Source organism: Rhipicephalus sanguineus, chromosome 8 (assembly GCF_013339695.2).
Source record: "Rhipicephalus sanguineus isolate Rsan-2018 chromosome 8, BIME_Rsan_1.4, whole genome shotgun sequence".
In the NCBI taxonomy this organism is placed as follows: Eukaryota; Metazoa; Arthropoda; class Arachnida; order Ixodida; family Ixodidae; genus Rhipicephalus; species Rhipicephalus sanguineus.
In genome coordinates this window covers 37,167,197-37,193,893 of record NC_051183.1, presented here as the reverse complement: position 1 = coordinate 37,193,893, position 26,697 = coordinate 37,167,197, and the positions used below count along the sequence as shown (strand labels likewise).

Genomic DNA, 26,697 nt, shown 5'->3' with positions numbered 1-26,697 from the left:
GACGTCATTACATGATTTTTTTTGCATTACTCGTCTTGACTCCGACGACCACTTTCCCTTTTTGATTGAGCATATCTAAGGCTTTCGCGTTAAGAGCACCTCTTCCGAGCTTTATGTCAGACGGCTGAAGTATGTTTATCGATGAAACTGTGAGCGTAGACATATTTCCCTAACTATTGACTCACTCGGATTGTCCGAGAAAAAGGCACTCGCGTTCGCGTCATGAGCACCGGTTCACACGAGAAGCAATATCGTGCACCGGCTGCAAAGTATAACTGAAGTCCAGCACACATTCTTTTTCATCCTATCCATTTTTTTTGTGTTTTCGATTTTTATTTACAGCTTAAATAGAAGCTTAGCTGAAAGTCAAGCGTCTAGCGTTCCCGTAACAACACGAGACGAAGCGCTTGCTTGCCACACGCACTGGCACACTGCCGGCTGTGTTAAAAGAATGGGGACCACCTTGGAGACTTGCTGATGGTAATGCCACTGCTGCTGCTTTTGATGTCGCTGATGGTCGACTGCCGTAGCTAGTTGACGGTATCTGATTCGTTTACTTGGTGGCTGATGGCGGTAAAGTGTGAAGCGGAGGAGAGCTTGGGATTGGCATTTGGAGAGCGACCGCGCACCTCCTATATGTTCTCCTATCTCTCCGTTGACTTCAGTTCATGGCAGACAGCGCAAGTTGAGGTCCAAATGAGATGTGCCCGCCATTCGTGGGACCTTCGACGACACTGTCGACGACGGGTTGCCCTCTACAAAATGTTCCATATGTACACACGCACATGCACACGCACATCCATACACACAGACGCACATGAAGAAGAAGTGACGAAGCGATGCGATTGTCCCGGGCGTATCACAAGAGGGCGGTGCACATACTCGCAGGCTGCTTCAAGCGTGATGGGTAACAAACACGCGCGAGAGGAGCCCACCCGCCCCCACAAACACACGCACACCGCGGGGTCTGCTGTTTTTGTTGGCCCTCAGAGAGCCTGGAACTTCCAGGGACCACCACTCGCCTTCTCACCCGCCGACGAGGCGCCGTACTCCAGGCAGTCACCAGCAGGAGGTGTCCGCGTACTCAACACCCCGGGTCGGTCTTGATGGTGAGACGTGGGGTGCGGACCTTGCAGGGACGAGGCGTGCGGCGGGGGCGGCGGCGTCTGGTGCATCTGGCCGCTCAGGTAGTCCATGCCGGTGTAGTAGTGCGGCGACGCGTAGGGTACCGCGGGGGCGTAGCAACTTCCTGTCTGGAGCGAGTGAGGCGGCCCGTGCTGAGGTCCACCGGCCGATAGGGTGCTCTGGCTCACGGACACGGCTGGTCCTTGGACGACGTGCGAAGGGGCTGACGTGGCGGCGCCCGCGTGGTAGGGGGACCGCTGGTGGGCGTTCATGAGCTCAGCCACGGCTGGACTGATGGCCGCGGGACTCCAGATGGCGCTGGGCTGTTGGTGGAGCGGCGACGCGGCGGCGCTAGCCAGCGGGGAGGAGGCGACGAGCGCCGAAGGCTTGTACGGGGACTCGCCCCGACTCGACGACGTCGGGCTGGAGGACGGCGCAGGACTCTTGGCTTTCTTGGGTCGGGGCTTGGAGGAAGCGGAGCCGTTCTGCTGCTGTTGCTGCTGCTGGCGGCACTTGGCGCGACGGTTCTTGAACCACACCTGCAAGCGTACATGTGAAGTACATGTAGTTTGACAGAGAAGAAAATGTGACACGGTCCCTCATGCATTTACCTGACACAACTCTAAAGCGAAAGCCGTCTTTCCGGCCTAATTGATTTTCCTCGCGACAACTTTATAACCAGCTGCACACTACTCTATCCAGTAAAGTTAAGAAATGTGTTTTTAAAATGCAATAATAATCGAGTGTTACCATTATGTAGCGATATACGGAAGCCTTTTTGTAGCGATATACGGAAGCGATATACGGAAGCGATATACGGAAGCTGCGAATATACATTTAGTTCTTGGAAATTTACTAATAATCTATAGGAAGTTATTATAACTTCAGAGACTGCTCTCTAAATGCAAATGTAGCTGATGTTACTAAAACTCAAATGACAGTGTTTTTAGCAGGCATTGTCTGCCCTTCAAGATACAACGTTAGACAACCGAATAAATCCACAGACAATTAGGCCAAGGAAAGTATCGGGGCACTAACTGTTGTCTTTTACTGTAGTGTGGTAATTATGGCGTAAACTGAAAATGAATTAAAGTGGACGAAAAATCACCCTTTCCTACGGTGGGATCCGAACGCACTACCTTAGAATTACGCGTTCGATGCCCTACTAATTGAGATACGACGCAAGGCCCTTCCCCACTGACAGAAACGGTGATTTTTCGTCGACTTTAGTTCAATTTAATTGACTCCACTATTACAGCACCGCAGTTGACTACAACAGTTAATGTCCCCAATACCTTCCTTCGCCTTATTGACTGCTGGATTCTTTTATTTGCGTCTAACAAGGAAACAAGCCCCTCGAAAAAATTCTTCTTTCCTACAGGGTTTAATCATATTATAGCTGCCAAAAACTGCCCTGAAATAAAATGTTCGCCCATTTTACTATGCATTCGCACTTTACAAAGAATTTTGTACACTCAAACAGAAAATCCAGACATTTCAAAACACATTTAGAAGCTTGATTTCTTCATGTAGGACGGTAAACTGGTTGGAAAATAGTAGGTACAGCAGATGACTTATCCATCCATAAGTACACAATCCCAAGTCACTCTTACAAGTGTTTTTGAACATAGAACTTCAGTCTTCTCTCCAAGTCTGTGTCGGCAAACGAAGAAGGAACACCCGACATTGCCCGGGCAATAGCCGATTGAACCACCGGTTAATTCGCTTCGAAGCAGCATGCCGCCGACTTCAAAAGCTTACACACACGCCCATAACACTCAGCACACGAGCGTATAGTTCACGCTCCATCGCGCGCCAAACGCCAACCAAGCGAGAAAAAAACGGCACCGAGCCGACACCGCGGGGGTCACACCCACTCTATAGTATATATACCTCCACTATATTGCTCGTTGCAAAGTGTGTAGCAGTACATCGACAATCGTCCTCCTTGGTGGGCCGTTCTTATATGCCTTCCGGCGGGGCGTTAAAAGGTTTATTCCTTGGTCCGCTCGCGACCTCAACGCGCACTACAGCGCCACGCATCGGTCACACACACCGCAGACAGACAAACGCGTCCGCAGTCTCTTGAACTTTGCCGCCCAAACTCCTCCCGGACTACGGCACAGTTCACGGAGCACGAAATAAGCGGCGGTATGCTCTGTTCAACGGGTGGTGAAGTGAAGTGAAACCGAACCGGCCGCAGACGAATAGAGACCTTTTTCGTTCTGCATTAAGCGGTACGGCTTTGGCTGGGCGCGAGACCTTACAAGGAAGTAAGGGAAGGGCAGTTCCCTGCCGGGTCTCCTGGTAAGATGTGCTTGCTCGGCCACGCAGAAAGCCTACCTCTAGGCTTAGCCGCGAGGGGAGGGTACGAGGGACAACAGAAGGAGACATATTCCCTCTCTCTCTCTGCATGCCTCACTCCCCCCTTTCAGCGAGTAGCAACAGCGATAGCTGTTACAGTTTGAACACCCCCCTCCTCCCAACCTCCCCCTCCGATTCCGTGTCCTCGCCTAACACACTTCGTGATGGGAGGATGCCGATAACACCCCGCAAATAGCCTCGACGCCGCGCAAATGCTGGCAAGCGCGGTGGTAGGGCCGTGGGATCAGCGAGGACCACGCGATACAGTGGCTGGCCACCGATGCACGCACAGAAAAGAAGGCATCGCATGGAAGTGCGGGTGTTCGTGTGTTTGTGCGAGCGTGAGCAAGCTTTCGAAGCGCGCAAAAGAACGCGTCCGCACTGGTTCCGCTCCCGATCGGCACTTTCTTGTTTAAACTAAAAAAAAAGTACAGAGGAAAAGGGTGGGGGAGGGTGTTCTTGTTGGGAAGATCACGCTGCTTGAATAAACAGAAAAAGAGGTTTCTTTTGGAAGGGAGAAGTGACGGTGCTTGCTCCTCTTCGTCATCCCGCACACCTCGCCGTGACGACTGTAGAGCACGTCACGGAGCGGTGTACTAAAGGAGACTGGCTGCACGCGGGAGATAGTAGGTGTCCCTGCGCAAACAAGAGCCCGGGAGGGTTCGGCGCGCGGCGCTGGCGGCGGTCTTTTGACGTCCCGGGTCCGGCGAAAGTGTACAGAAACTGAGAGAGAGGAGACAGAGGATAAGGGATGCAGGGGCTGTAGTTGGCGCGAAGTCGCTCTTTGAAAGAAATCGTGCCTTTCTGGCTATAGCGCCAAATGTTGCTGCTGCTGCTCTTGTTGCCATACTACGTACCCATTTTTCTTTCCTCAATATTTGTTTATATTTTACGGTGTACTGTGGCCACGAGATAAAGCGTGGATGATGGCTGTGGCTCGGGAGATGTTGGACTAAATCTCCTCTGAATGGATAAAAAGGAAATGAGTAATAATTTCTATACACCCAGAGTCAAATCTTCAGGTGACAAACTAAGAATTCAGAGGCAAGTGACCAAGTTGGTGGTCAAGGGCTTACTCGCGAAGAGGCTGCCCATGTGTGCCATGATAAGACATAGATGCGGTTATCGAAGATCAGTGGATCAACTTCCCCGCTCTGTGCCTAATGCGATTGGATCGCTGGTGCAGAAAACTTCCTCCGCTTGGGTTTGAAGTCTGAAGGTTTGAAGTTTGAAGAGTTCAGAAAGTCCTTACGGAAAGCGCGCAGTGTACTGGGTATGCACTGTGCGTGAGATTTCCACAGTGTCCTCTGATGGACCCAAAGTAGTTTGGAAAGTATAGTTCTGCGCCTGTTAATTGCTTCCCAAAACAAAGATAAGTGACGAACCTTTTGTTGTATACTCATAATAAAAGCGCAAGAAATATACAGGCGTGACGATAACCTGCCATGTACTTACTCTAGGTTACCTCACTTGCTGTTACACCTGTGGTAGAAACACCACCGTCCACTCCAAGTTGATTTGCACACATATACTATATACGTCGGCCAATTATTTTTATACGCCCACCCATGTTCCTGACGTCACGATGTTGGCGAAATTACAGTATCGGCGTCTACCGGGGGCTAGCTTTTAATGCAGTAAGGACCGGCGCATGCAGTGCAATTTTGAAGGCGGTACTTATGTAAGAATTCTACGCGTATTGCAGATCTTGAGAATAAGCCGCTTTGTGTTGGAATATGGTAGCTGTGTCATTGCCTGACGTCAGCTGCGTCTACAGGATTCATAATCGCCGCAACGTTGTCTGCCGATTAGTCGGACAGTCACATGTCGAAGGTTTGTATACAATACCGCCCAGCATCTGCTAAACTACACACAGTCAGTTGGATTGAGATCCGCGCGTGCCATCTCTACACGTCAGCGAATGAACGTTGTTGTCATAGACTCTATAGAGCTTGGAATCGGAAGTGCAGGGTGTAGGCGGTCAATTTACATCAGCCTATTTTACCCTTAATTTCAGGAACCTATGCACACAGAATTTCGAGTTTCAGTAGACGCAACGGCCGCCATCGACACGTCAAGAAGGATCCCACGAAAGAACATTTCTGACAGCTTTGTGTGATAAATGCCTACGCAGGCAAAAGAAATACGTTGTATGCTGGCCGAAGAAGAGGCCCTGAAAAGAAATTCTGAAGAGGATGACAAAGAAAGAATTAGCAACGGCAGCCCAAACGTCCTGGTCCCAAACGTGACGTAGTCGACAGCAGTCGACCCCGGCCAATGCGTGCATTCAGCGAGTCAAATTAGTAATACTGAGTGCTGAATACTAGCATGGCTCACCCGAATAGGACTCTGTCAACCACGACCGCTTGCTCGCCAAACAACGTACTGCCTCCATAACAACCACGACCATTCTACTTCCAAAACTTGAGCGGCCCAGGCGAACAGCCTTAGAATACGCATTTGGTTGTGGCAAACTTACATAACCTCTTTTGTTTTTGATATACATGACGATGTACACACCAGCCTTTCAAGAACATTAGGGCTTTCGTTTGAACAAGTTTGCCTCATCAGGAAATTTCTTCTTTACTTTGTTAAATAAATGCGCAATGTTTGATTTCAACGAGAGGCAATTATAGCTAAGCAAGTATGCACATATACTACTGGAAGAACGCCCTCAACTTTCGAACTGACAGGTGGTCAACCCGGAAATGCCACCGAGTGATACGGTCTGGACCACCGCATGGGAAGAATAGCCATGGCGACCTTGTTTTTTTCGCCAACTTCGCTTTGTGCGCTTTCCGGACATAGGGTTTACCTCGAGAAAGAAAACCAACTCCCACCCTCCCGACTGCTACAGATCGCGGTCGCGACCCTGCACGCGAACACCAGCTTCTACAAGGTATACCCTGACGGTGCTTCAAGAAACGTAAGCCTATATATATGCAGGCACGCGAGATTGCATCTGGCGCGCGGCACCCTGTGTGAGTGTCGATATATAGTTACAAGGACTGCCCACCGCAGCATTCAACCAAGATTCCCTTGCGTGCAGCTTTTTTTTGCTCCCGTTTATGTCGCGAGTTTCCACCGCGACGGGGCGCCACTGCGGCCGGCAGTGCTTCCAACTACCCTGCACCAGAGTGGCATGCGGTCATCGTGTTCGCACGGGCGTTCGTTCTTTCGTCTGAGTGAGTGTGCAGGATCGGGTGTCTCTCGACGATGGCTCTCAGCACGCATTGTGTCGAGTACGGTCCCATCACGTGCCCTTCCAGCCCCCACCACCCCCACAGCGTTTTTACTCTGTGTTCTCCCATACCGCGTGTCGGCAAGACACGACTGCAGGGAGGAGGCCATTTGCATGACACAGAGCGAGCGACCCCGAGGAAATGTCACCCCCCTGTGCACACCACTGCGTGCGTGTGTGCCTAAGGGAGTCGTCGGTCGTTCCCTGCCTGTAATTGAAACCGGAATCTGTCTGTGTGCGTGCGTGAATGTGCCCGCGCGTCTGTGCGTCCGTGCGCGTGAACGAGCTGTTACAGCCGACGACAAACCGCCGCGCAGCGACTAGCACCTTCACGCTTATCCTCCTCGTGGCTCTACGACACAACGGTTCGGTGGCAGAGCGGATGGGCGCAAGCACCGTGCCCGGGGTTCAAGCCTGGTTCCCCGACTCTCCCAGCGTGCGCGGAAAACCCACACCGGAACGATGCCGTCGAAAGCCCCGGCGTGGCGCTGGCGCAGTTTCACGCGAAGCCTATACACGCCTCCCCGCCCAGCTGGTCTGGTGGGCGGGAGCGGACTGTGTGGCTCGTGTCGCGCCCCTCTCATGAATAGCCGATTAGGATTTTCCTCGCAGGCTGTTTTGGCCGCCAAACCACAGCGGAAAATTTCGGGGTGTGATTTCAGGGGATTACGCTTGAGCTGGAACTCGAGCGTGAAGCGAGCGAGAAACTCGGGTGGGAATAATTGCAGCTGATCGGCCGTCTCAGAGTCTATACTATAACCCAAGTTAGAAAAGTTGTCAAGTTCCTGCTAAGGCGTTATTAGAGATGCCATGTAAACCACAGTCCAGGCCACCGGTCACCCCCGGCCCCCTTTTCTCTTGGTTACGGCAGCCCCCGGTTACGCCAGTGGAACCTTGTGACCATAAGTGTGAAGAAAGAGAGAGAAAGGTAAAGATAGGAAGGTTAAGCATAGCGTAGGCCTCCAGTTCGCTGCCCTATATACTTGGAAAGGGAAATGAGCGAATGAAAGAGCCTATGAAGACACTAAAAAGATTTCAGTGTCTTGGTCAGGGTTGCCAGGTTTGGCTACTTTGCGCCAATCTGGCTACTTTTTTACGCCGGTGGTGGCAGAAGAAACACCTTGGCTACTTGGCTATAGTCTTTGGCCAGTTTCTTGTTACCTCGATTTGAACGAAATTATCAATATCTTGTGATGTCGCAGCCGCTGTGCGGTGTCAAAACATGGTGGCCAAGGAGTGTTTCCGGCCCTCAAAATTGAATTTCGCTCTTGCGCTACATAAAATAAACGACATTTGGATAGTGGCTGGGAGTCGGGGAAAAGCTGTTGCATGGGGCCGCATTTCGCAAACCAGGCTATTGCTGAATAGTAATACCAGTTTAAACTGCAATTGGAAGCGAGCAGGAGAATAGAAAGCGCTCCGCGTCAAGAATGCTCTGCACTGATCGACATTAGAAATCGGATATCCGCGAACTGTCTGGGCCATTTTTTTAGAATTTGGTACTGATTGGAGCCCGCGAATATGTTTGTTTGTTCCCTCACAAATATGGCCCATACTAACTTTACAGAATTGGCCTTGACTTCACCATCTAAACATTTATATAATAATTTGAATAGCGTATAATGATCTAAAAACCAATTAAATTAAAGGCAATATATAAAAGTTGTGGTGAGCGTATTTACTGCCAGATTGCTCAAGCGGACCAGACAGCTGCATTAACTTGACCAGAACAGTTTAGAATGGACATAACACTAGATTTTAATGCACTTTATTTATTGCTTTACGTATACATTTGTAAAAATCGAGATTAAAATGGTATACGTTTAGTAATTTGAATAAAATATCACACCCCATCAAAGGCATCCTTAATTGTGGCAATATCCTGACTACGTAATTGAGTATGATTTCTCAAGTTTAATCTTATTTGGGAAAGCGGATTAGCGAGAATTATTTTTCTGGGCAATGAATATCCGCCACATGTAAAGAAATTATGTTCAATAGTGTCTATTTTACACTAGATTGACATAAAGGCGATATCGCCAGGCCAGCCCTGTGTAAAGATAGGTTTAATGGGGTTCTTTGTCACCGCGCGAGAAGCGGTTCCGAAGTGACTACAATTTATGCTTCAATCCTAGCAAGTGTGATTTTGAGTGCACTGATGCAGTACGCACTTTTATTGCCGCCTCAAGGCTGGTAGTTCTAGTCCTTTTAAGAAAAGTCATGCTAGGCGTGTGAAAAGAGCGTAACTTCAGTACCAACGCAAGAAACTTCGTCATTCAGCCCGAAATTATTTATGCTCTTGATCTATGCAATTATGATTTTTAGGGGTTCTTTGTGCATTTCCTGACATTTGCACCAAAAGGCTATTGCTTTTAGTCATTTAAATGACGTTGTCCCAGTTGTTCTCACAGACACGTGGCTACTTTTACTACCCTGGGCTCAAGTTGGCTACTTTTTGGCTAGTTTTTCCAAATTCTTGGCTATTTTTTATCGTTTTGATTTGGCAACGCTGGTCCTGGTATGGCACAGAAAACAATGAACAGAGACACGAGGTTTACGCTCACCTGAACCCTGGACTCCGGAAGGTTGATCTTGAGCGCGACCTCTTCGCGCATGAAAATGTCAGGGTAGCGGGTCTTGCTGAACAACGCCTCCAGAACGTCCAGCTGGGCCCGCGTGAACGTCGTCCGTTCGCGCCGCTGCTTGCGGGGAGCTGGTCCTGACGCTGCAAAGATGGAAAGGGAAACGGCACCGTTAGTCGTGCACATGCAATAAAGAGACGCTAAAGTGAAGCAATGAGTCGGTTTAGATTGATAATTTGCACTTTGATAACTCTAGTGTCGCTAATTTCACCATCATAGGTTCATATATACAGGAGGAAATCAAGCTTAAAGTATCACTTTTAGGTTTCGCGTCGAAATCTTGGCGCGTGACGTCACAAAATTCAAAGTATTTAACGCATTTTCGCGATATTGGCTCAAGGAAATTGCCTGAAGCTTGATATGTCTGTGGCCCCCTCAGAGGACAATGTACTCCATTTTTACTGATTAGGAACTACGTATACAGGATCTATGTAGACGCCGGCAAAATCTATGACGTCATGGCGATTGGTGCGGGAATTTCCAAGGTGGCGTCGCCACCCGCATTTTCGTTATGTACGTTCTCTCGCTTACCAAGCGTCTTCTCGCGGCAAGTGCGGTGATTTTGGTATTATGAAAGAGGAATTTACTAATACGAGAAAAATTATGTTTCTCTTTAGTGCCTTTTAGTGTTACTATTGTTAATCATCAAAATACTAATAGTTTCTTTTTTCACTTGCTTCAATGCCATGGAGCTGAGTAGCTGGCCAGAGTAAGATTATATAGGGCGATTTCCCAACTTTCCCTGACCAGAGTTCTGCCTGATTGCATAAATAACCAAACTCACAATGTGACCGATCAGGAGGAGACGTAATATTATAAACTGTGGTGTATTCGGAGTGTATCACTGTAAGCCAAACTGTTCAGAAGTTGTACAGCACGAAGTAAAAACATTTAAGCAACCACATGTAACGGTGATAACCACGAGTTGAACAGCTAATGTTATCCCCTGCAACGCTATATTATAGCGCCGTACAGAAAACTCCTGGTTCGGTGAATCTGACCTTCAAGCTCAGCGAAGGTCGCGCCAGCGTCTCTGAGCTGCGTAAGCGCCGCAGAAACTGATTTACACATTGCCCTAGAGATGGCGCTAATTTCTCGCCGATGGGTTTGCGACAACGTTTTTCTAGCGTATGAGCGCATTGATCACGTGCTTCGTTCCACGCCTATCGCGTGTCATCGAAGCGCCGGCCAATCAGCTTCAGCGAAAGCTAGTCTCAGAGCTTCAACGCTGGTCGCGCTGAAGAAAAGGCGCGCTCGCATGCATCTCCGCAAATGTGAACAACTTGCAGTAACGCGCAAGACAACAGCTCAACGCTGGAGGCTTTCCGACAGGATTCCACCGTTCGAGAGCGCAAAGCCTCTTCCTTGCCTAAACCAAGACATCCAATGAAGTTAAATCCCTACGAATCAATGGTCGCTCGTCCATTCCCAAAGCAAGTAAAACCGACAAACTTTCCGTTTTAACTGGCTTGCTGTGGAGAGGTTGACGTTTATATTACCTCGGCTACTCCATTTCTATAAGTTCGGCGGCTAAAAAGAAAAAAAGAAGTGGTTACTCAAAATAAAAATGAAGTAAAGAAAAGGCATATAGCAAACTGAAACAAGTTAAAAAAAATAACATGGTAATGTACAGTTAATATGCATAAAACTAAAGTAATGTGGAACAATCTTGGCAGAGAACAGCGCTTTGCGATATATAGGTGGCGAGACGCTGGAAGTTGTAAAGGAGTACGTCTACTTAGGACAGGTAGTAACCGCGGAGCCGAACCATGAGAGTGAAATAACTAGAAGAATAAGGATGGGATTAATTCGGCAAGCATTATCAAATCATGAATGGTAGTATACCACTATCTCTCAAGAGGAAGGTATATAACAGCTGCATCTTACCGGTACTTACCTACGGAGCAGAAACCTGACGACTTACAAAGAGGGTTCAACTTAAATTGTGGACGACGCAGCGAGCGATGGAAAGGAAAATGATAGGTGTAACCTTAAGAGACAGGAAGAGAGCAGAGGGTCAGGGAACAAACGGGGGTTAAGGATATCATAGTTGAAATTAAGAAGAAATGGATATGGGCCGGGCACGTAGCACGTCGGCAGGATAACCGGTGGTCATTAAGGGTAACTGACTGGATTCCAAGAGAGGGCAAACGCGTGAGGGGAAGACAGAAAATTAGGTGGGTAGATGAGATTAAGAAGTTTGTAGGTATAACGTGGCAACAGAAAGCAGAGGACCGGGTTGATTGGCGGAACATGGGAGAGGCCTTTGCCCTGCAGTGGGCGTAGACAGGCTGATGATGAATGTACAGTTCGCTTGCAGAAGTTCACACGCACACATTTCTAATTCTGCCCACAGTATACGTACTGGCACATTTCGTAGCTGAATTCACACAGCCATTCATCACGCGCGCTTATCTATTACGGTGTCCACTAAGACGTCTTTCAGGAAGGTGTTCGCCTTTTGCTTAAGATTCTTTTCAGGCCACGTTCCAAGTAATTTCTGTAATGTATGAGGGCATCTGTCCAAACTTGCCAGTTTATTTGTTTAACCAAGTTCAACCACGGCAGTTTCTTCTCCTCCGAATTCACTACGGTAGCTCCATCAGTGATTGCTGAAACATCACCCGAAAATTCAGCGCAGCGCAGCCGAACAAACAGTCGCGTGTTCTGCCAAAATTGCGACGAAGAAACTGAAGGGATGGACTTCACAGAAAGTTCACTTATCAGTGCAGGTTGCGTGGCGCAGTGACGTAATGCTGTCTCCAGACTCTCGTAGTTTATTCATTCCTCCGAGCACCTAACCTTTTGTTGTTCCGTCCCCCGTGCTCAACAGTCTTTTAGCAAGTTACGGAAATGCGGTACGGTATTCCCGTACCGCTCCGCCTTTCTCGCTCGTTGTGATTTTGCTGCTCCTAATTCCAGTGAAGGAACGCCAACACCACAAGTGCTTTTTTTTTAATTATTGTGGAGTTGTCACGCCTCATTGTCGCCCGTCAGCGTACGCATTGTTAAAGGGGTACTGACACAAAATTTCGCGGCCGAGATAGCCTGCTGGATCGATTCCCGTGTACGTGCGTGTACCACCTGCAAAATATCGACAGCGAATAAAGCTTGGAAGGTATTTTATATGAATTTTGAAGTTCGCGAGCGCGATCCAGCATTATAGGCCGCACCTATTGCATTGACACCCTCGGAGGTGACCCGAGGTGACCGCCCTACTTCCCCTACGTAACCGTTGCAGCCGGTACAAGTTATGATGACGTCGTAGCCGCCATTTCTGTTTTGACGCGCTTCCCGACGAATCGCTCCTCGCCAGCGGGTCAAACCTGAAGTGATTCGCCACGTAGAAAATTCCTTCCATCCCCGCCGCAAAAAAATCGTCGCCATGAGACGACAATGAGCCCGGCGACGACAGACCGCGCGGAAATGCGTCACTGTTCTGTGTGCTCACGTGACCGAGCGTTTCACTCGCTAGGTGGTGATAGTTGCACCCGGCGGCTTGTCGTTTTTGGAGCTCTGTCAAACCGAAACTGAGGCTGTGTCGGTAATGAGGAGCTTGTAATTAATTATCTGTCGCGCGCTGCAGCAAACGATGTGCCGTGTTATGACTAACAGGCCCCCAGCAACACATTGCAGCAAAAAAACGCGGGGTGAAAACTTTTGTGTCAGGACTCCTTTAACGAGGAACCTGTCGTTCGGGGGACGCAGTGTCCTTGGAACTGGGAGCGGCTAAAGCACAACGAGCGAGAAAGGAGGAGCGCACCGTATTTTCGTAATTTGCTAAAAGACTGGGATAAACCGATGCGGCTGCCCCATACGGCGCGCACTGTACGGTGCCACATGACAGCTGAACGTTCCACTTCCACGATCCATCCCTGCGATGAGATGCCCAGAGGCGCGCTCATGGAGGATGTGGGCGCGCTAAACCAGTGGGAGTCTAGTCTGAGCGAAGTTTCACAAAAGCGCCTATGGGTGGCGCCACGTGCTCGCAAGGCGCGCGTCTGCGAACAATGCGCCGCGGCGCGCTGCGCACCCAGCGTTGCGCAGCGCCACGCATCGGCGATGCACGCGTGCGCGTCCTCGCACAGCCGCAGCGAGGCTCGGCTAGGCCACGGCAGGCAAGGGACCCAGCTGCGAGTACAGCGCGGCGCCGCGGCCGTCTGTGCCGCTGCGGCGAGCCCCTGCGGGGTTCCTTTCATCTCGGCCGCCATCTCGGACTCGCGCGTGCAGCAAGCAGGTTGCGTAAACTATGCGACACAACGACGGCGGACATTCGCTCGCTCGCTCTAGCGCTCCCACAGCCCGCGCGGCCGAGCAGTCTTCTTCCGCGGAAAAGTAAGGAAAAGATAACGAATCTCTAAAACGAAAAGAAGAAAACTGGCTCGCACTTGTCCTCGTCTTTACTGCGTGTGAGAAAGAAAAAAAAAAGACTACGAAAGAAGACCTTGCCTTCTTCCTCGATTCCTGCGTTTGCTAGTCTTTCACAGCGGTGGGATTCGTGGCTCGCAGCAAGAACGAGAGACGACGATGCAAAGCGGGGCGTGATGGCAAGAAAGAAAATGCCAAGACGATCCTATTAGAGCCGAAGAGTTACGGTGCCCACTGTGGAGCGTACAGATGAAGAAAAAACAAAGTATGAGCAAATACTCGCGTGCACCGTGTTTGCGCTTCCGATATTGTCTTTTTGTTATCTTGATTTTTTTCTAGAACTGCTTCTTTTTGCGCGAGTGTGTCGGAAAGGCTTTTGCCCGATTTGCTCGGTTTCGGTTCGCGGTAGTGTGTGTGTGTACCCGTGGCACTCTGTGGGCTTCCGTAGTTTTTGCGACCTTGTTTCCGCTTCCCTCTTGGTAAATAAATGACGGTGTTACTCGCGCTCGCTGCTACAACGACATTTTGTTAGGTCAAATAAACGCTCCGGTGGCTTCTATAGTTCTTCACCAACTGTAGGAAACTGCGCTGTTATTCCGAGAAAATCAGTGCCCGCTGCCTTTCTTATACAATTATTGAGGTCTAGTGTTATAGACATCCATAACGCGTGGTAACGTAGCCATATTATAACCAACTGTACACACAGATACAAGCTGTAACTATATGGGAGAGAGAGAGAAGGAATGTAGGAAAGACAGGGAGATTAACTAGACAATGCGTCCAATTTGCTACCCTACACATTGGGAGGGGGGATAGAGGAGTAAAAGAGAGAGAGAGAAGGATAGACACATGTCACATCACACACACAGTGCCGAGTTTCACAGGCGGTCGCTCAATATTTCAAGTACCGCAGGAGGGCTCGTGTGGCTTTCTGGGCTGATATGCTGCGCGACCAGGCTCCTAAGATCTTTGCTTCATTAAAGGGCCGGTCATCCAGTCTATTCAACGTACACTGGAGAGTCCGGCGATCTTCATCAAATTGGGCACAGTGCCATGGCACAAGAGATGTTCAATAGTCTCTATACAATTGCAGCTTTCGCACATGGATGAATCTGCCATGCCAATGCGATGGCTGAATGAGTTAGTAAACGCTACGCCGGTCCACAACCGGCACAGCATTGTAGCGTTACTCCAGCTGTAACTATATACTGATCAAAGAGCAAAAGGGGTAGACGACATTGCACTTGACATTACTCAAAAGAAATGGACTTCGAATAACAAAGAGCTCATGCAGTTAGTTGGTAAGTATTCATTCTAAAAAGACAGGGCGTGCAAACACGGACACAAGAAAGAAGTCAGGACACCACGGCGTTAGCGGTGTCGTGATTTCTTTGTGCCCGTGGATACCAAGGAATGGGGAACGCTGCCGAGGACTACCGAAAGATGAAACGACGAAATTAAGTTCGCAGGGATAGAGTGGAATCAGCTAGCAAAACATTGGGCAAATTGAAAATTAATAGTAAAGGTCTTCGTCCTGCAGTGGACCTAATATAGGCCGAAGATGATGATGATAGATACCGAGTCACGAGCGACAACATTGGTATATAGGGGGATCGGATATATAGAGCCGCTCATTTTCCATGTGTGGAAGGGTGCATGCTTCATCGTCTACTGTGCGACAGATGTGCGAGGGGGATCTGCACAAATAAAACTTCCAGCTCTCATTATGCTCTTGCTCTTCCCTCGAGAGATGATTACTATTATTCATACTTGTAGCCTTTATCGGCACCGAAGAACTTGTTCCCCGCAGCTTTTCGCGACATGAAAGAAACAGACAGTATTCCACCGTTTATGACTTCAAGTATAGAAATGATCAACTATCATCCCCTCACTGCAGAATTTTCCGATATTGCCACATCATGCACATCCGACCAAGTAGAAACATTAGGACATGTACATTACAGATCTGTACTAAAGCGATTGTGCCGAGACGCGAGTGGCGCGGGCAGTGCGGAGACATTTCAATGAAGAGTCCACTATCAGAACAGCAACTTATACGGTATATAAAGTGACTTACGGCAAAGGTTCCACGAGATTGTGGAAGCCTTTACACGTCAGCGAAGGCATTGCGTATGCTTCTTGTATATTACAGCAGGGAGGTTAACTTGGTGTACTCATGGTTGGTTATCTTGCATAAAAGCAGAAAGACAAAAGCACGAGCAATAAAAGCACGTGCACAGTTCATCGGTACCCTGCTGTGTCCTTAAGGTGTACTGTGTATATATATCTAACAAAGCTCAGAACTTAAGAGATATACGATAGAAGGGTGTTTCCAAAGGTACATGTGATCGTATTTACCTTAAACGTTCACGAAAATTTAATGCCACTGTGGTAAATAAGCAGTGCCACCATGCATCCTACCATGCATGGTGCACCATGCATCCTACCTGTTCCTGTCTCTTTTTTTCCTGGCTCAGTTTCTTCTGTTTTCTTTAGTGCTGCTGGCATTTCCTTACGAAGAACCATGCATACCAAAACGTTCTTCGAACAGTCGCGCTATCGGAAACTAATCAGTCGCACTCGGTCGAAGTCAAACTGCAGCGTTTATGCCTTCACGTCGATTCGTTCTGAATAGGGAAGCCACTTCTCGCATCTCGAACGCATGGAAATTAGTAGCGCCCGATGCGCAGCAAGCCTTCTCCTCCTCTGCATCACCCCTCGCTGAAGCATGCACATCAGCTATGGGGATTGACCGAATACGGCACTATCGCGCGCTACCACCTGCCGGGAAGAGTCCGCCGCCACGGCCGGATTCCCGATAGGATCTGCGGCTCGGCTCGTATCTCTTCGCGACAGGCGCAATCCGGATAATCCGCTGCTGAGCCAATCGGCTTTGGGGAGGATTTTGTTGCGCGCGGAATCAACTTGCACTTTAGCGGCACGCGTTTCGAGGGCGGAGAAGACGACAACGAGACGCTCTCGCCGGCTCTAATCGAACCCGATCTGGTTGATAATACTATTGCCTTGCGGATCCTGTTAAACGAATGGCGTTAACCAGTGAATCTGTTTCGATAAGATCGAGTTGATTGATTCCCCTACGCTGGTTTTTTACGCTTTCGGGAGTTTTCGAGGCGGTATGTGTATGCTTCGAGCAGAACCAATTAGTCTGCAAGTGCCTGTGGGAAGAGTGATGACACCGAATGGCATTTCTTCCATGGCTGCAGCGTGCATGGTTGCCGATCACTTTGTGCACGCATGTGAGGGCTCGCATAATCACGCCCAAACTGACAGTAAATCTAGTATGCGATAAACGACTGGTGATCTTACTTTACATTTTGCTTGGGTTAGAACGGACACTTTTTTTCGTTTATTTATTCTGTAAAAGCCCGGAGAGGATTACATTAGTCGACATACAAGCATTCCGGACAGCGAACATGGAAACTCGGGATATAACACAGGTCATGTACAAGCTTGAACAAGGCCTAAGGTGTCACAACGAATACTTTAAAAACCTCAGATATAACCATCTCTCAGCGATATTTCATATTTCAATTGTGTATATTCATCGTGGCTTCGCACTGATTTTACCAAAGCGTCAGGACATCGCTGTTTGTCTCGCAAACGATTAAAGAACTGTAGGCTATTGGCTAAAAATATCGTCCAAGACCAACATTATGATAGAGAAATCAAGACACGTACACTGCGCGCATTTGCGGGACGGAGACATAACGAATATGTGTTTGTGCATCCTTCTGCTCCCCATATTTTAAGGCACAGAGGAAAGCAGAACATGGATGGAAACACCCGAGGCTCCTAATCAATGTAAAGTAGCGAATTTTAGATGGGTACAAGCATGTCGATGGTAGCGACCAGTACTGTACTTGGGTCTTGCTCACATTCAAGTATGCTTCCCCGCAGTAAAATTCTACTCTACTAGTCGCGCCTGTACCAGCAACAAGTAGCTGGGTTAAGCTAAGGAAGAACTCGAGGTTCAGAACTTCTGATTACATTATCCTCACTAGGCACGCTCTGCACAGCCACACGAGACACCTGTGGGTTTCCTCGGCTCTGTAGGCAGCCCAGCCGGGCGCGGAAACCTCGAGCTTTTCCTTCGCGTCGCCATGGAGCGCTACGTGCGGCCCGGAGGTCGGCGCGCCGGGTCAGAACCGCAAGCGTATAGCCGGCCGCAAGAGGTACCGTGCGGCCAATGCCATCTGTCGGAGATGGCGCAGCGCCGCGTACTTCCGGCCGCCCACCACGAGCGAGAAATGGAGGGAGGGGGGCGGAGGAGGGGGCGGGAGGGGGGAGAGCAAGAGCCGGGGGCGCGCCGTTGCCTTGTTATCGAGCGCCGCCGGTAATCCTCTGGCGACGGCATAGACGAGTGGGAAAAAAAGAAAAAAAAAAAGGCGCCTTCTCTTCCCGGGCGCTGGATTATAACCCCACCCTGGGCGGATTAAAAATAAGCCCGCGTCCCGGGGAAAGACACGACTGTAGCGACACGGGGCCCGGCCGTTCGGTGTGCCTCGGCCGTTCTGCACCCCTCCTCCTCCTACCTTTACAGGAGCGCGAGGAGAAAGAAGCAGGCGAGAAAGAGGCCGGCGCGAAACCGAAACTATTCATGGCGAACCCATCGGCATGTATGATATAATGAAGGCGGTTGGCCGACGCAAATCCCCGGGAGCGCCCCCGAAAAATTGTTCCTTTGTGTTCCATATCGGTATCCAACGACTCCCCCCACCTCCCTTTCCACGCGGCCTCGCTAATCCGACCGGGGTTTTCCCGTAATAATCCGCGCTTTTGTCCAAGTGAGCAGCGCATCTGCGCGCCTCTCCATTCACCGGCGCCGCGCCGCCAAACAAGGAGGAGGAGGGGGTGGACGCATGAGAGAAGGTGATGCCATGCCGAGCCGTATCCGTAGCCACGGCTACACCATCGCCACTGTGAGCAACGAGGGATTTTTGCTTACCCCCCGCCGAGCCCCAATTAGGAGCCCCTGAATCCCCGGCTGCGAAAAAAAAAGACTTTTTTTTTTCCTTTCCTTCTTTCTCTGGGCAATGGTGAACACCGAAGAGGAGACACAATACGAGTCTTATATAGGTCCGTCACCATGCTGCGAGCAAGCAGGCACAAACGCGGGCCGTCGCTTTCACGGGCGACACGACGCCCAGGCCATTGGTTGATCTCGCCGACGCTGCGTCTAAAATACACACGCAGTAGCTACACCACTGATAATCTCCCGCGCGCCCACGACGCCTGGGTGGCATGTAGGACCCCTCCTGGCACTCTTTCACGGAGAGCCGTGCGCAAGTCTTCGTCGTCGTCTGCGGAATTGCATGTGGACACACTACGGCATCGTGCCTCCACCCAGTCTGCAAGCCCCGACAGTTCTTTTGTGTGCCCGCAGTATACTTGCTTAGTTCAACACCGCTCGAGAGACACACAGCGCTGAAAGAACGTCGCAGCACGCACATCTTAAAGGAGGACGACAATGCACGTCTTTTCTCCGGGTCCTAAGCGGCCTTTTCTATCCGGCACTTGCTTAAACAGACGAAAGAACAGACGCAGCTGGCATATGGCATGCAGTACCAGCAATGGAGCCTGGATGCCAGCGTGTTTCTTTACCTTTTTTTAACGGAGCTTTGAAGGATAACGTGGCAGTTCATGTTTGGTTACACCCGAAAACGAGTTCACCCTATCCGTGTATAGGAAGAGTCGAATCCTCTTAGGCTTAGAAGGACCGCAAATATGTTGGCTCAGATTACGATGTGCGGAAGGCGACGGCACGTGCACGGGTTAGAACTTGATACGCTCCTTTTGTGGGAGTTGTTTGCACTCTCTTAATGCCACACATGTACTACTGCCCTTGCGACAAAAGCGAGAGCGCTTAATGCGATTTTCGACGCGTGCGACTTGAAACGACCTTCAGAGTGGACCCCCGTATCTCTGTAGGAGTTAATCTTAAACCCCCTTCACCCGCCCTAATCCTCTCTTAGCCTCGGATAAGGTGTAGAGCTTCCGTTTTCTGCACTAATGCCTTTATGCTCTTTGCCAAATCCCATTCTTGACCTGTTTGTTTAGTCAAGTGTCCATTGACTCCCTACTCCAATACTACCACTTTTGTGGCCGAAACTTCAGTACGACTCGCTTTACACCACGAATGAGATTAGGAAGACAGTAATTGAGAAAAACAGATGCTACAAGAAGAAAATTTAATGCTAATGTCGAAGGAATCTACCAGTCCAATTCAGCTTAGCAACGACAACATTTTTTTTTACTTCATCGTCATGGTTGTCAATGTGTACTGGCCGGCACATGGGTCCGTAGTTATAATGGCAACGACTACTTAACAGCCAAATTAGAACTATGCACCAATTATACGAATAACCCGTCTCAGAATGTTGGAGAGGAAAGAGAATGACATAGAACTTATTGGACACAGCACATATATAATGCCGCCGCGTTAAATATGACATTCTCGTTAGCATAAATAATGCATACACCAAGAATTCTTCGGTCGCAAAATTCGCTGAATATTTAACTGAATTGAATGTAAACCATCTGATATATAGGTGCGATGAAAAGCTGGCGTTATAAAGTGGCGGATAAGATCACGATACAAAAGGAAAAGAAAGTTGGAATGGACTCTAGAACTTTATTTTATTATTTCGATATATTAAGTGTATGCAAAGGTACAGGGTTGGTTACACCCATAGCCCATTGCTTGGTTGAATGAAAATTTCGGGTTAGACGACCACAGTGACAGGCCGCCGGTTCGCAATCCTTTAAAGTGATTGCTCTTATACCACAGAAGACATGCGCCCATTTGACTTCCTCGTTAAGTAAAACAAAGTTCCAGAAGAATTCAAGTTTTACTTGCCAGTTATATGGAGCTGAGGCAAACAGTGGTCACTATATATATACACCGCTTTCCCAAGCACCGTGATGCAAGGTCGCGGGGCCAGATGTCTTGGCCAACGTTGCGAACGTATGCGAACCTATATGAACGTACACGCGAACGTACAAAGCCAGAAAATATCATTTCAGATCAGACCAGCGAGATTGGAAAATTGCGCTCGACACATATTGTATGGTGGCACATTGGTGCGTGACATGTCGATGTGATGTCAAGGATCCACATGTGTGGGGATTGGGACTTCAAAACTTTTTTGTGAAATCAACATTCTTTTTTGCATCTACACTGGGATACGCAGACGGCTGTATTCCACTGGCACTATGACAGAAAATATTCGATATACTGACTAGGAACATTCGCAGCTCTCTTTCATGCTTCAGTTGCAGCAATGTTCCGTGTTTTACAATATATGTCAGACAGTTTCCTCGCGCATAGAGTAGATGCGTTACTCTGCCTGCATCCAATTATAGAGTGAATGGAACTGCACTGAAGCGTACGCTGACTCAAAAAAGAAAAAAAAAAAACGGAGTCAAGCTCTCTGACCAGACGTCAGACCCACGGCCTTTGCTACATACACACCAACATTCGCAGACGGCCGAGTGAACGGTTGGCTTGAAAGAAGCCTCCCACGAGCGCGGAAACTCGATATCGCTCATCACGTGACACGGGATGCGCAACCCACAGAAAAGCAGATACCGACGTAAGATCCTTATCACTCGCAGACATGACTGAAAACCCGTCGACACAAGGTGCGGGGGGAATCCCCTATATGCTTCGAGACTTCATTGTGCCGTCGCTTCCTCTAGAACATATGGGAGACAGAGGCAAAAAAAAAAAAAAAAAAAACGGGCATACACGAAATTTGAACAGTATCAATATGTCTGCGCCTCTGCGAGCTATAGCACTGTACACAAAACGAAAACGTTGAGTGCCCTTTGGGATATCATCGAGTATAGGACGACGGGTGAAGCCGTACGCATTTCAACGGCAGCTGGTTCGCGGGACCATGACAAAAGGCTGTAAGCATAGACACACCGAGGTCCGATGGGAAAGCACGCGCAACGTACACGGGAGATCGGTAAGTCGATTATAAAAGTGCGCAAGCCGGAGGTCGCCACGGAGTACATATGCGCATAATTTATATTTTCTGGCACGTCCGACGCATCTGCGCTGAATCGCCAATTATAACGCTCGCGGCGAGGAGCGCGCAAAAAGAAGTCGAGCCGCCTAAATTAATACATTAAAGCGTTTCGCTGGGCCATACGTAATCTTGGCGCCTGGTTTGACGTTATCTCTAATCGCGACGATAAGCGAGCTCTATCGACATTTTACTTTTCGTTCATGCGTTGTAGAGGTGTTAATCTGAATGAGAGAGAATTCTGGATGAGAGAGAAATCTGAAGGAGAGAGAAATCTGAAGGAGAGAGAATGAGAGAGAATTCATGTATGCAATCGGTTTCCCCCTTTTCGTGTACAATTGTTTAAGTTCCGTTTGCTGAGCTGATTTGGCAGCTCGTGTTTTCTAAACAGTGTGCCCGCGGGACTCGTTCATAAAGAGAGCACATATTTGTACTGAATATTTGTTCTTTATTTAAAAATCTCGGCAATACTTTCGCACATGGTTTCATTGCACGGAATCAGTACATATTCATGGGAGGAGGTCCTGAAGTACATGTAATCTATGAAGATGTGTGGTTACCAGAAGTTTAAACTATAGCATAGTAAATAACTGTGTACGTATTCGAGCTTAATTAACAATACGTAAGCAAAATAACATATAGGTACAACAACGAAGAGATCGTGCTGTACTTTTTTGCGATAACGCAAAAACGTACCAGTCCTCTCCAACCCCCTTCCCACACCCCACGCTTTAAATAAAGGTAAGAAGGAATATGCGGGATATATATATATATATATATAGTGAATATGTTTGGCCTGTTAGCGCAGACAAAGGTAAGAGCCAGTACATATGCTGAGTGAGGCACTCGTAAAAGTCCAAACCTTGAATTATAGTGACAACTCCTAGCTGCAGAATCCCATCGTGTAATCGAAGACTCACCCTGGTAAAAGACGACGCGCCAAGTTATATCATTCTTTTTTCTACAGACGAGCAGTGCTCAGAGGTTATACAAAAAACTCTACTGCTCATACCAATGATGCGAGACTCCTACATATTTTAATTGGGTCATCACAACATCGCTGGTAGGTGCGGCATTAATGGTTAAAGGTTGTGCAAGGCCGTGATATTCGGCAAGACGTATACTGTAAGCTTTCTGGGTGAGCTGTATGGTTGCCCCAGCGACGTTTCGAGGCCAATCGAAAGAGCATACAAGACCTTACTTTGACTTAAAACTTTATATTCGCGGCTATACGCCTGATCGACCTTGATCCCATTCCTTTATTCGGTGAGAGTTCCCCTCACGCCTTGACGCGGTAATATATAAGGGATTAAAACGTGCTGTATCTTTTGTCTTAGGTGGGCACACATCGTCGCCTCGTGAGCGAGTAGGAATGTGTGCACGCTGGATTCAATGCATGCTAAATTCCTGAACGCCCCTCCACATTACTGACAGACGAGACTGCGAGGCGGGTTCGAATGCTTGCGGCGTTTCTCAGCGTGCACAGGAAGAAGATAATGAAATCAAGGAATGAGAACAGATCTTCAAAAGTGGCGAAGACGATCTTGCATAATAAAGGCTGAGCTTATTTAGAAGATAATGAAATCAAGGAATGAGAACAGATCTTCAAAAGTGGCGAAGACGATCTTGCATAATAAAGGCTGAGCTTATTTCGCAAGGCACAGGGGGATTGCTTCCAATTGCGATAACAAAGGCTTGCCTCACCCTAACAGTTGATGCATTGAATATAGCGTTATCGATAGCCAGATGCCGGCATATCAGGTGCAATAATTACCTTAGCAAACCGGTAACAATAGGCTGAAATGTTAATTTAATGAAATGTAATGTTAGTGGGCATTGCACTGGTGCGTTCACCTCAGGTACAGCCATCGTGACGCAAACTGGTTTCTTTACAGAGAATTCGCGAAAGTTGACGTGGTCATCAGGAAAGGCGCACAGAGTTCGAGTTCGCGAGGCAACAATGGTGTTTATCATACGTGGCCATCCATCGTCCTCTTCATTGATTATACTTGTTATATTCACTTGTTGATTCACTTGTTTATATCTTGCGTTAGCGTGCCTTACGGCTACAAATTCAGTAACACATGTTGCCGTTCAGCTTCTTGCGTAATAGGAGTATTCTCCCAGACCTCTTTTAAATAATCATGGATCAGCAAAGGCGAAGTAAAACTTTCCACTTCTTACACTGAACTGATGTTGCGAGAGAAGTGTGCCACTATACAATGCTGTTCTCCTGCAGCAGATCTGAAAACGAACACGTCATACCATATATCTTACATGTTATGTAGTTATACGAGACATGGTCACAACACCGATGTAACCATTTACACGTGCACATATGTCTAAGAGAACTAGCAACGATCGAGGAGCTCAACAACTTCGCCATAAAGTTACATACATGTACACGCACTCGCTCACTTTCTTTATGCAGTTGAAGCCGGCAACTCGCGCAACGCTAAGAAAGGAAACCGTTCGAAGCGCCGATCGAGACGTGGAGATCCTATAGCCTCCGTATGACTTCTTTCCTTGTGACATTCTTCGACCAAACCGCGCCAAGGGTACGCCCCCTCCACCTCCACCCCATATCCTATCCCCTCTCTCCTTTCATCTTGTAGCCCGAGAGCCGAACAAGTGTCTCCTGCCTGTCTGTTTGGCGGACGGCCTTACATTCACTATACCGTGTGACAGCTCTTTGTAGCTGTTGCTAGTAACATTGTCATGAACGTTATCACAGTGCTCACAAAGCTATTACAGCGAAAGCTGTTATGAGGTCATTCATGTTATGTAGTTATACGAGACATGGTCACAACACCGATGTAACCATTTACACGTGCACATATGTCTAAGAGAACTAGCAACGATCGAGGAGCTCAACAACTTCGCCATAAAGTTACATACATGTACACGCACTCGCTCACTTTCTTTATGCAGTTGAAGCCGGCAACTCGCGCAACGCTAAGAAAGGAAACCGTTCGAAGCGCCGATCGAGACGTGGAGATCCTATAGCCTCCGTATGACTTCTTTCCTTGTGACATTCTTCGACCAAACCGCGCCAAGGGTACGCCCCCTCCACCTCCACCCCATATCCTATCCCCTCTCTCCTTTCATCTTGTAGCCCGAGAGCCGAACAAGTGTCTCCTGCCTGTCTCGTTCCAGCGACGAACAACAGACTTCGTCGGACACACGGCGGCGGCAACGCTGGGCGAAGAGGCACGGCTATACGCGGTACGTACACGTAAGCCATGCAAAAGTGTCTTACTCGGCGCGCTTCGGCGCTCTGTCATCAATGCATGGCGGATTCCGGGCATCCATCATTGCTCGGGGATGTTGCCACCGCTGCCACCAGTTAAAGCGGCGGCGGCGGTACGGTACGTGCGCGTCACGGGGCGCTGGAGGACGTTCGTCTTGGACAGGAGCGCCTCGGGGACGAGCGGCTCATGCATCAATGACAGCGTCGTAGGAAGAAGGTTCCGCGCGCGCCGCCCGACTCGTCGTCTCCCTCCCACAGCCCCCGAAAAGCTTGCTGGTTTCCCTCCAGGAAAAAGCGAAAAACGAAACAAGAGAAACGCGAACCTCGAAGGAAAATGACGCGGGAAATAAAAGAAACAATGCCGGATGTTGCCAGGCGCGAGCCCGACGACGCCAACGACGGAGGGAAGGAGGAGCCAGCTCTCTTTTTGTTTTCGCGGCGAATTGCCGGGCGCGTTATTGCGTCAGGAGCGGTTTACAACTGCGTCGTGAGCTGCGGCCGCATCGTCATGGTGGCGGCGGCGGCGGCGGCGTCGTTTCTTTTATGGTGCGCCGGCAGACGCCGCTGAAGGGCGCTGCAAGCGCAAGCGCGCGCTGCGCTCGCGTCGTAAATGGGCGCCCGCTGTTTTTACGCGGCTTCCGAGCCATCGAGATGCGCATGCATGCGCGAGCATCACAGAGCCGCGGCAACAGTTTCTTTCTCTGTCTTTTCTTTTAAAGATGGTCCGCCCGCAGCCTGCCAGCCTCGCCGAAAGAAACATCCGCGCCACCCTCAGTGTGAGTTGGTATATCCATCTAGGGCCCGGACAGGTCACAACACAGCCCTGCTGTTGCCCCTGCTTCGTCGTGAGTGCGCGGCGCTTGTACTCTGGAAGTAGTCTGTCTAGGTGGTGGAGGCAAGTCTTTCGCTACAGGTGCAAAGGTGTAACGCTCGTGGCCCCAGCCCCCCCAAACGCTTATTGCGGTCATGAAAAGCGAGCTCTAAAGGAAGACCTATGGGCCTGCGAACATTTTTCTTTTTCTGGCTTTCTCGATCTCTCCGTCTAGGCCCTCTGCAAGGAATTTCGAAAATTGAATGTTCCAAGTCACGCTTGCCCACCGAATAGAGCGTCATTGTTCGAAACTTTAAAGCTGTAAATTGTGACGCCGAAATAATGAGTTGCCTCGAAACGTGGTTCGAACATGCGTGCTTGCACAAAGAGCGCAGTGAATGCGTGGAACAGAGAACAGAAGGATGTGAACAAACGAAGCATACATGATATAGCTATACGATATAGGAGGGCCAGAACCAGCCCTCCTAAAGCAAAAAGAAAAAAAAAAGAGAGATACAGGGAAAAGAAGCATGCCATGGATGGCACTCTTTATCCGCTATGAGTGCTCGATTACATCAACACAATGGAAGTAGGCAGCTGCACATGCAGGGACCATGATACATAAAAGTGATAAAAGGAAACCTGTGAACATCTGAACAGAAATATGATGAGTTGGCCTGAGGATGATGATCTTAAACAATGTTCCATGTTGCCAAATGAAATTAGAGTAACTTACTCATTCTTATTTCTTCTCTCGAAGAGAAAGCTGGTAGAGCCTAAGGTAGAGCCTTAGTGGTAGAGCCTAAGTGTTATCAGAAATGTATGCATTGGTTTACTTAAGCCCA

The 26,697-nt window shown here is 48.9% G+C and overlaps 1 protein-coding gene across 2 annotated transcripts in view; it reads right to left on the bottom strand.

Moving 5' to 3' along the window:
• Positions 1-323: 323 nt before the first annotated feature.
• LOC119401731 (homeobox protein OTX2) overlaps positions 324-26,697 on the bottom strand; it is a 188,959-nt gene continuing 162,585 nt past the window's right edge. For both annotated transcript variants that reach the window (XM_037668670.2, XM_037668671.2), the window contains 2 exons: positions 9,295-9,455; positions 324-1,664 (listed from right to left, as the gene is read on the bottom strand). In XM_037668670.2, coding sequence (XP_037524598.1) covers positions 987-1,664; positions 9,295-9,455 — 839 coding nt within the window. In that variant the 3' untranslated portion in view covers positions 324-986. The remainder of the gene's footprint in view (positions 1,665-9,294; positions 9,456-26,697) is intronic.